We start from the raw sequence: 11,326 nt of genomic DNA on the forward strand, positions 1-11,326 counted from the left end.
TTGTGTCGACTTGATAAAGTTGGGTGCAATCCATCAGAAACTGATACGTCATATGAGCAGACATTAAACAGCAGGTGCAATATACAGATGGTGTTATTAACGTGTTCAATTAATACACCTTGACACCTGAATCAACTGACAAATGCCCTGCTTCAAAGCTGAACACAATCACTTGAAGTTGTCAAATGGACACAGTCAAAAGAAAATAGTCAGTATGTTACTATTGCTGACAAGTTATGGTGCGTTTACACTGGCCGACACCGACTCCAATACCCCCGACTCAGACAGGTACCTCCGACATTTCACGCATGGGTACCGACACCGACTCCCCCTTTACACAGCAACGATCGAACTATTTTTGTCGGTAGCAACAGCCAATCACAGCGCTTCGCCGTTCTGACCTTCACCCGACCCCTCGAAGACGAGTACGAATAAAAATCAACGCGCTTGATGTGAAAAATTATACACCAGTACTAGACTACTACTGCTGCTCCTACTACTACTACCGCTAGAAGCAACTACTGTATGCCGTATGGAGTCTTCCGATGACGATGAAATTTTGTTGATGGCAGGCTCGGCTGCAGCAGCTCTGACAGTCTGTATGATGGAGGAGGAAGAACAGGTTTGTTTGATATATTTATTTTGTTGTTGTTTGTTGGTAGCAGTAGTACTAGTTATTAGTTACTGTTTTGTGTGTGTACGCAAGTAGCTTTTTAGTGTACGTTTGCGTGTCACGACTGCTATCAACATACGTACCAGTCTAGTCTACTACTATTTATTTAAATAATATTATTACACTCACTACTATAATATAACTGCTAATGGAAAAGGCGATCCTCCTACTATATATGCAAGAACGTCTGTTTATCACAACAGCTTATTACCAAAGACTGTTCGTGAATTTAAAAACTGTATATCACATCAACAATAAACAATTATTTGCTAATATGGCAATAAATAACAATATTATCTAGTGTTAACAACTGCTCAACATATGAGGCGTGCCGCTTGCCGCAACCGGCTCTAGTACGTTCTATGAAGAAGATGTAAGATGTAATGGTTTTCAATAGCTTAACTGAGGTCAATTTTCGGTGATGGCTGGTACCAAAGTTGTTGGTCAGAGTGTGAGTATGTTTAATGATGATATTATTCTGTCATTTAGTGGTCTCAATCTTCTCATGTGTTTTATGCAGAACCATTCAGATAGGCGGAAGAACCGTACATGGACAGGCCCCATCACAAGCTCAAGGCAAAATAATGGTGCTTATTATGCCACTGTGCCTCTACTGATACATGATGATGACGATAACGATGATGATGACAGTGGACTTCCATCAAATCGTGTTGGAACATTTAGAAATTATTTCCGAATGACACGGAAGCAATTTGATATGATATTAAAGAAGGTAGAACCCCTTATAGCCAAGGAGAACACTGCACTCCGAGTCAGCATAAGTGCTGAACAAAGACTGATGGTGACACTGAGGTATTTAGCGACTGGGACAAGTATGACACAACTCCATTATGATTGGTGTATATCTGTCGCCTCCCTGTCTGCAATCATACCTGAAACATGCCACGCCATTTACACATCTTTGTGCGCTGATTATCTCAGGACACCTACCACAGAGCAAGAATGGATTGAGATTTCCAGGCAACTTGAGGACAATTGGAACTTTCCTAATGCACTGGGTGGGTTCTGTGAAAATTCCAAATTATTCAAGCCATGCGCACACATACACACATACAAACTGTGTCCTTTTGTTGCAGGCGCTCTTGATGGGAAGCATATCATCATGACGAAGCCTTGGCATGCAGGGTCTGAATATCACAATTATAAAACACAGGAGTCAATAATACTCATGGCTATGTGTGATGCCAATTATTCGTGAGTGTAACTAACAATAAAACTAACTACTGCGTGTGTGCAATCTTTTGATACTTTTTCAAGCATGACAATCATGGTTGGACCACCCATCCATCTTGAACTCACCAGAACCAAACATTGCATGTTAATAGTTTAATACTTCAAGAGTATGGTGAGCAATATTTCAAGTGGTTAAATTTATGCTTTCAGATTCACTTATGTTGATGTTGGAGCACAAGGTAGAGCTTCAGATGGTGGTGTATTTGGGAGATCCACCTTGCAGCTGGGAATTGAAGGCAACACCCTAAACTTTCCCGCTGATCGATGTCCCCCCAATTCCAATCAGGCTCTACCACATGTCATCTTGGCGGATGAGGCATTCCAGCTACAAACCAATCTTATGCGACCTTATCCAAAACGCACTTTGAATCATGAGCGAAGGGTGTGTGTATGAATAGTCTTGTGATATATAATCACAATATATCTATTTGTAATATAATTAAATATTTATTATATAATTAAATATATCTATTACAGATATTCAACTACAGACTCTCAAGACTGAGAAGATTGATCGAAAATTCTTTCGGTATTCTTTCAAATACTTGGCGAATTTTACTGCGCAGGATTGATCTGGAGCCAGAAAAGACAAAAACTTTAGTTTTGGCTTGTTGCATCTTGCACAACATCCTGAGGAAATCGAGAACACCACCACGAGGTGCACCACCTCAGACTCAAAATGATGAGACTCAAGATTATGGTGAACAGCTGCCAGGACTTGCCCCTATTGCTCTAAGGCCGACTGCAGCAGCAAGCCGAGTCCGTGATGAATATTGTCATTATTTTAACACTATAGGAGCTGTCTCTTGGCAGGAACGAATGGTGCCACAGCTTTAGGATTATAATATATTTGGCTTATATAGTACATGTAGTATAATGTTATAATAATATACACATAATAATAGTTATCATGTGTTCAAGGAACATGTTCATGTTTATTTTAATATCCACTAAAACATATATACACATATTCAGATTTCTTGATTTTGGGGTGATGGGGCTGGGCCATGATTGAATGGGGGTGATTGGATTTGAGCTGCAGGTGATTGGGCTGGGTCGTGATTGAATGGGAGTGATTTGGTTTGAGTTGCATGTGATGGGGCTGGGCCAGGATTGAATGGGGGTGATTGGATTTGGGTTGTTTGTGCTGGGCCAGGATTGAATAGGGGTGATTGGATTTGAGCTGCAGGTGATTGGGCTGGGTCGTGATTGAATGGGAGTGATTTGGTTTGAGTTGCATGTGATGGGGCTGGGCCAGGATTGAATGGGGGTGATTGGATTTGGGTTGTTTGTGCTGGGCCAGGATTGAATAGGGGTGATTGGATTTGTGTTACATATGATTGGGCTGGGCCATGATTGAATTGGGATGATTGGGTTTGAGGTACATGTGATTGGGCTGAACCATAATTGAACTGGGTTGGAACAGGATTGTACTGGGATTGGTGCTGGGTGTAGGGTGATCGTTGAATATCTGCCATATTGAAAGCGATGTTGTGAAGGAGCTGTTGGATTTGTACCATGGCAGTTGACCTCTGAAATGGTGTTGGTAGTAAGTTTATCTGAGTCGCAACATTTGCTCCGAAATGTGAATAGTCATTAGTGGCCTTCTTCTTCTTTTCCTCCACCATCTCTCAGAATGTGGAGGTCATTTGCTCAGCAACAGCAGCGGTAGCAGAAGTAGGCTTGGACCTTTTCCGACCACTTCGTCCAGCTATAGTGGAAGCTGCAACAGATCCCACTGAGGTAGATGGTGGTGGTGCTGAGGTACTTGCTGTACTAAGCATATCATCATTATCATCAGAGTCCTAAAAGGAAAAGACATTGATTTAGCAAAGCATGGATTCATTATCAGCGATTAATCACGCAAGAGCCTTGACACACTGAAAGCTGAGCACATATATATTAATATTACAGGAACATACTAGACTTACCGACAGGTTATCCTCCACTACAGGCTCTGGCTGTGGTGCAATGGAAGATACTGTTTCCTGTATATCTACAGTGCTACTCAAAAATAAGAGGCGCTCATAGTATGGCCACGAAGGCGTATATACTTGAGCTGCTCCCGCGCCAGAGCGGCTGCTCTGCTGCACCATTTTGTACTTCTTTACAAAATATGTCCTGATATTGGCATATTTAGCTTTCATTAGTTGTACTGTAAAATAAACAGAATGTAATATATAGTGACAGTGATAACAGTTGGTGAGTAGCCATGTAAAGCCTGACAGAACACATGGTGATATTGTTGCTATGTCCATGCCACATCTACACAACTTCATTATGAGGAAAGTGAATAAACAAATTTTATTAAATGCATAATCATTCAAGGAATGAATAAAATACCGAGCAATGAATGAATGAGGCAATGAAAGAATGATGAAAATCCGAACAAAGAACTGTACGTACAGTTCTTTCGTAATTATTAATTAATAATGAAGCAGATTGAATGGTGAATGTATATTAGTGGTAGTAGTGTGGTGGACACCGGGCCAATACTTTACACTTCTTGTAATTATATGCTTGCATATATTTTGTCTGTAAATATTTTATCACACGCAATTTATTTCTGTTTGAAATAATCTAGATCGTGCCAAGTGAAGACTGGCGAATTCCTTTACAGTAGTTCTATTAGTAGAAATAGTAGTAGTATTAGTAGTAGTCGTACAACAGGCTAATCACTTTTAATCAATTTAAATAAAAGTTACAGCAACTTACCAGTTGAATTCATTGATTGGGCCAGCGAAACATAGGATTCTTGAGCCTTCGTGTGGGCTTCTGGAAGCCGGTGGTTCCAAATAAACCGTCTCGATTCTAGTTGCTCAATAAACAAGTCTGTATCTATTTGTTTTATTAACGAACTCACTTGATTTTTTGGAACTCTCGCGTTCACATCGTTACTAGCCATGCTGGTTAACTATCATAAAGAGCGCTAATAAACCTAGCCCTAGGCCTCTCATTAAAGCCTAGGCTCATTTAACCAGGGGCTCCTAGCTTCTGATTGGCTGATGAGCGTCCGACTTGTCGGTGCAACCGGGCACTGCTGGGTAGCTCCGACACCGACTTTCAGATCGGTGCCGACACCGATTTTTCTGTTCACACCTACCGACACCGACACCGACTCATAAAATTTGTCTGTGCACGACAAAATCGGTGACAAAATCGGCCAGTGTAAACGCACCATTACAAGTCATCTCCCAGCATCTCAACATATTTAAGAACAAGTACACCTAATTTACCTTCATGGATTGCAAAAGCTGATACAATAAAAAAAAGTATTTGTTTGCAAAAAAAATTTTGTTTGTTTTAAAGTTTTGTGATAATGGCTAAAGAATCTTGTTAAATATATTGTATTGCATTTAGAAATGGTTTAGACAAATACATCATTGCTTGAAGCGATCCGACAAAAAAGGAGTGAGAAAAGCTGTTTGTTCACAAAGGTCAAGGCCATTACTAAAAAAGCTGATAGACATATTCTGAGATTGACTTTTCGTGATGGTAAAATGATTCAACGTCTACAAAAGTTAACATTGGCTAATCAACTTATGCGTGCTTGTTTCAATTGTTCCCACATTGATACAGAGACTTATTAAGTGAATGGCTCAAACTTTCAGGAGTGAGTGAGAACATTGCAGTAGGTCTACTAGCTGCCGATGTTCTTCAGTCAAATGTTCATCATCTATCAGGCAGCAGGTAGATTTAATATAAAACTAGCAGTTTTTATTTACTGTATTTTGTACCCATATAACAGGGTGGCAGCAACATTTCTTTGTTTTTTTGTCAGATTTGTTTAATAACCTCTACGATCATACAAATTATGCTGAAGGCAATGGGCAAAGTCTTTCACTGCGAATAACTGACAGAAGTCAAATTTAATCTAATCTTCATGTTGCTCTGAAACACACAAAAGATAAAAAGTTGCATGATAGCTGTCAGTCTGTCATATGCTTACTAAAACAGTATGTTTAGAGTCACTTCAAGACAGATTGTGCAAGTGCATAGAAGATAGTCTCATGTACTAAGTGGTTTCAACTACACGTAATAGCGGTATGGAAAATTATTTAGCTGGTATATGATGTTACAAGTACACCAGTGATAAACGCTGCTCCAACACTGTTTACATAGTAACAATATCTACAACAATCCCTTATTTTTTGTACCGGTTATAATTGGTATCGCCATCTCCCCCTTACGATTTACAAAATTCACGAAAAAATAATAAATTGATATATAAACTTTTTCATTAACTGTTCACATTTTCCTTTTTTTCTTAGATTCATGAGACAATTCTGAAGGTCAAGGACATTTAAGAGGCATGAGGAAGGGCGTCACAAGCAGTTCACGCTTTTACACTTCACAAAATCACAAAAACGTAACAGGAAAAGAGTGAAGTCTGATGACTGCTATCACAATACTGCTCGCTGAGAGATCTCACTGGGTCAGAGTATGAGAGAAATTTGTGTACTTTATGTGCAGTAGTTTTTTATTTTCATTATTTTTTCTAAATTTTTAACAAATACTTTTAACCGTGAAACACTGAAGTCATGAATGCTGAAGCCGTGGAGTAGTGAAGGATTACTGTAGTAATAAATTTGGTTACGCAATGAGTAATTGCTAAGGCTTCCACATATCCAGTATTTTGGAGTTATCCTCTACATCCTGTTTTAACTACATACAACAAATTCATGGCAACTAGCTGACTGTTTAAAAGATGGCTCACGGACAAACACGTCTGTTACATATGAGGGCTTGGTTATCTTAGCATGTAAACATTAACTATTCACAAACAACTCAGGTCACAGTTATCAAGTATACGTCGAGAGACACGGCTTAGGCGCAGCCAATGAGGCCTCTCTGAATCTATTATCATGCAAATTGTTGTAATCCTAAAATTTCGAAGGGTATGCAATAACCACCACAATTGCTTTTCTACCCATCTGCACACACTCACCACACAGAGAATGCTAAAGACCTTGGGCCTAGTGAAAACTTTCAGCATTTCTGGATCTCTGTCTAAAGCACTCTCATAGACTATCCCATGTACCCAAACCACCTACTTCATATCTACACCCTGCATACAAAACCACCAGCTTCGTAGCTACATCCTGTATACCAAACCACCCATTTCAAAGCTACACCCTGTATACAAACCACTCACTTCATAGCTACACCCTGTATACCAAACCACCCACTTCATAGATACACTCTGTATACCAAACCACCAGCCTCATAGCTACACCCTGTATACCAAACCACCAGCTTCATAGCTACACCCTGTATACAAACGACCTACTTCATAGCTACACCCTGTATACCAAACCACCTACTTCATAGCTACACCCTGTATACCAAACCACCTACTTCATAGCTACACCCTGTATACCCAACCACCTACTTCATAGCTACACCCTGTATACCAAACCACCTATTTCATAGCTACACCCTGTATACCAAACCACCTACTTCATAGCTACACCCTGTATATCAAACCACCCACTTCATAGCTACATCCTGTATACCAAACCACCTACTTCATAGCTACACCCTGTATACCAAACCACCTACTTCATAGCTACATCCTGTATACCAAACCACCTACTTCATAGCTACATCCTGTATATCAAACCACCCACTTCATAGCTACACCCTGTATACCCAACCACCTACTTCATAGCTACACCCTGTATACCCAACCACCTACTTCATAGCTACACCCTGTATACTCAACCACCTACTTCATAGCTACACCCTGTATACCAAACCATCTACTTCATAGCTACACCCTGTATACCAAACCACCTACTTCATAGCTACACCCTGTATACCCAACCACCCACTTCATAGCTACACCCTGTATACTCAACCACCTACTTCATAGCTACACCCTGTATACCAAACCACTCACTTCATAGCTACACCCTGTATACCCAACCACCCACTTCATAGCTACACCCTGTATACCCAACCACCCACTTCATAGCTACACCCTGTATAGCAAACCACCCACTTCATAGGTCCATCCTCTACACTCATCCACCAGCTTCATAGCTACACCCTGTATACCAAACCACTCACTTCATAGCTACACCCTGTATACCCAACCACCTACTTCATAGCTACACCCTGTATACCAAACCACTCACTTCATAGCTACACCCTGTATACCCAACCACCTACTTCATAGCTACACCCTGTATACCAAACCACTCACTTCATAGCTACACCCTGTATACCAAACCACTCACTTCATAGCTACACCCTGTATACCAAACCACTCAATTCATAGCTACACCCTGTATACCCAAACTACTAAACATAATAAACAACTTGCCCTTCCTATATCTAGAATATCCTTGTAGATCATAAGAATTTATTATTTAAATACTATTAAATGTCCATGTTACTATTCTATTTATTTCCTTTGTGCAAACGGTCTGATATGCTTTCGTAGGTATTGGCTGGTGAAAGACAGTTAAAACAAATCAAAGACTCGAATGGTATAGATGTAACCACATTCTTTCTATGAAAATGCTTCGAATATTTTCTAAACTATCAAATACAAATCCGTTTAGTTGCCTAGCAACTATGATGTTAGCAATAAACCATGAATGGCGAGGCAACATCAGATCTAGGTCAATCATGTGAGCCCTCGGATGGGGCATACAAAACACTCCGCAGACTATTATATCCAACACAACACTCCCTACTGAATCCTCACTCATCGAGATCATTACTATTCTTAGTAAATATCAAAACACGTCTCAGCGCATCGTCATTCATTAAGTCAACCAGGTGTGTGAGTGTGTCCACCTACATGGTGTGTTGTAGAGTTCAGCCACGCGAAACAATGATACGTACCACATTAATCGTATTAATATTTCAATTCACTCATGTTTCAACTTTCTACCTCCTACTAATAGGAGTTCTATCAAGTATGATGATCGCATGATTCAGTAGATATATACGGCAGCGATGATATATCGACCAACTCGATGCAATTCAGTCAATATATCAAAAGTGCATTTGATTGATCGACTCATTTAGATGTGTCGATAAACTAAATACTTCTTGCAGCGCTGTCTCAACCAAACCTAGTGATTGGTCACCCTCATTTCAAACCTAGTGAGTGTTTGGAAGTTGTTAACAAGGCTATGTTTGCCTGTGCGGGCCATGCTGATGTTTTAACATATCAAGTATAATAATATAACATATACACGCGATGCCATCTTGAAATATAGGGCGTTGACAGCCATATTGAAATTGTAATTCCGTCTAGTTGAGAAGGAATTAGTAATATAGTAGATGCCCGTACAATGTAAATAATCCGCCCCAAGAACATCTACGTGTATGTTACAGGGACTATGTTATACGAACAATAAAATTCATGTAAATTGCCTAATCAGTTACAAGATCTTACCAAACTTATTACTTTGACTCTTCAAAAGAAAAAAGAATTCTGAATTTAATGACTGTACCTACAGTAACTGTGGTACTATTGGTTTGTATTAACAACTTCCTTTTTCTCTTATCACTTGGTTTAGGGTCCATGTGATTAAGTCCAAGTGATTAAGTTAATTTTACACTAACAGGAGCACACAACTTCAATATCAATTTAAATCGAGTCTTTCTTTTTCTCTGCAGTAAGTTTTATGCTGCAAAAAAGCCAAAGAAAAATTTAATAGACACCCAGATAATCCTTTACGTCATTTTCTCTCCCAAGTATGGCAAGAGAGAAAGTGATATTTCTAGGACGAACTATGGCACTCTCGTTATTCAAATTAAATTTCAGAACTTGCACCTACTTGACACATTATGCTAAAGGGAATTTCTTATGTAATACGAAGCAAAATCTTTACACAAATTTATTACGTTTCGTGAAATTTACATAAAAGGTTTACAGTATACTGCACTATATTTGTGTCTAGAAACACTATGAACCAGTGAACAAGTTGTGAGGCAGAATGTGATGAGAGCACCTGATATTGACGTTGAGCTGACTAGCCTCGCAGTTGGGGTCAGAGGCTGCCTTGAGGATGCTTACTTTGTCCCGCTCTATGCTTTGAGCTCCGTCACGCAGATCATAAACCTTGGAGAGACCTCGCAGAAGTCGTCTGCCCTTTTCAAGACTCGAGCCTGTTGAAAAGGAATATTGGTAAAACAGAGCTTACGGATAAGATGCCATAGAAAATTAGTTAATTAGAACCCAGTCTATGGTGCGGCATCTGCGACTAGACTTAAGAACTTAGCTAACTTAACAGTGGTGTAGACCTAAAGACTGACTCTCTTACACTAAATGATGTCACAGGTATCGGTGAAACTATTAGTAGACACATTCATGACTGCCGAGTATTTTCCTTTTGTAGGTCGCGTGTAAAGCAGGAAAAAGCAATATGCAAATGAAAGCAATGTAAGCGGCGAACCCTATCCATTGTTACTCACTCTTGTATCTCATGATATCCGAGTCGCTGGTAGACTATATTATTGTACGATCTGCTAGCAGAGGTTACCGCTGGCATACTAACATGACGCTATGACCATATAGCTTGTTGCATTGCAACGGCTTGCAAACTTTTTAATGTCCATAGAAAATGGCAGTTTATATTTATGGGGTGACGGGAGCCCTTCCTACTGAAAGAAAGCAAATATCGAAAAATCTTAATCGGATAGCTATAATTTAGTAAAAGCCAGGAGATGATGTACATTTTGTACACAATGTATTAGTAGACCATGGAGTGCTAGAGAGAAATAGAAGGGGGTGTTGAGTGGGGTGACAGCGACATATGTTGGTGTATAGATGCAGCAGAATGGGGTAATGTAAGGAGAATGAGTGGATGAAGTGGGAGTGGCACTGGTTGGGTGGAAAGAGAAGTTCAGGATGAGATTGCCAGGAGAATGAGATAGTCAGTCGGGTTCAGAGATAAGGGTTAGGGTAGTGGTGAGTTATGACATTGCGTAAATAAGATTGAGAACTACTCACAATGGAGTACTTTTACAGGAAAAAAACCAAAACAAAAAAAACAAATTTGTAATTCTTGTTGTACATAGTTCCATTGTTACGCTACCATTTCCACACCATATTCCAACCTCATATAGTCTTGCGTGTTCTTGAACCCTCGTCATACGTTGTTCTGATCATCGACCACAACCTCATAACAATGCCTAGCACACTATCATATTCTTGTTCGCTATTGTCCCCTCTACACTCCTATTATAATTGTCCTCTCTACACTCCTGACAATAATTCTTAAAAGTATCTGGTCTCCCAACAGGAATATTTGTGTGTAATACTTGTCAAACCTTGCCTGCCCCACCAATACATAAATTCAATGTGTCTAACTAATGGGTCAGGTTAGGAATCCAAAGACACCACCGGCTGACCTTTCCCTCACCTCCTCAGTCCAT

At 39.8% G+C, this 11,326-nt stretch overlaps 3 protein-coding genes across 4 annotated transcripts in view; 2 read left to right on the forward strand and 1 right to left on the reverse strand.

Annotated features, from left to right (window-relative positions):
- LOC137390265 (polyubiquitin-A-like) overlaps positions 1–11,326 on the forward strand; it is a 253,552-nt gene that overhangs the window by 196,726 nt on the left and 45,500 nt on the right.
- Positions 1–11,326, reverse strand: part of LOC137390266 (OTU domain-containing protein 7B-like) — a 43,379-nt gene that overhangs the window by 22,007 nt on the left and 10,046 nt on the right. The window contains exon 4 of one of the 2 annotated variants that reach the window (XM_068076601.1): positions 9,901–10,057. In XM_068076601.1, the coding sequence (XP_067932702.1) occupies positions 9,901–10,057 (157 nt within the window). The remainder of the gene's footprint in view (positions 1–9,900; positions 10,058–11,326) is intronic. The other variant, XM_068076602.1, reaches the window with a different exon arrangement.
- LOC137392089 (putative nuclease HARBI1) lies at positions 462–2,764 on the forward strand. The gene is made up of 5 exons (XM_068078710.1): positions 462–622; positions 1,194–1,692; positions 1,771–1,888; positions 2,078–2,309; positions 2,405–2,764. Exons 1-5 carry the CDS (start codon positions 533–535, stop codon positions 2,762–2,764), a joined length of 1,299 nt encoding a protein of 432 aa, XP_067934811.1. The 5' UTR covers positions 462–532.

This window comes from Watersipora subatra, chromosome 3, assembly GCF_963576615.1.
Source record: "Watersipora subatra chromosome 3, tzWatSuba1.1, whole genome shotgun sequence".
In the NCBI taxonomy this organism is placed as follows: domain Eukaryota; kingdom Metazoa; phylum Bryozoa; class Gymnolaemata; order Cheilostomatida; family Watersiporidae; genus Watersipora; species Watersipora subatra.

Coding starts and splice junctions, on each gene's coding strand:
- LOC137392089 (XM_068078710.1), top strand. CDS start 533: ATGGAGTCTTCCGATGACGATGAAATTTTGTTGATGGCAGGCTCGGCT. Junction 623..1,193: donor TGATGGAGGAGGAAGAACAG/GTTTGTTTGATA, acceptor TGTTTTATGCAG/AACCATTCAGATAGGCGGAA. Junction 1,889..2,077: donor ATGTGTGATGCCAATTATTC/GTGAGTGTAACT, acceptor TTATGCTTTCAG/ATTCACTTATGTTGATGTTG.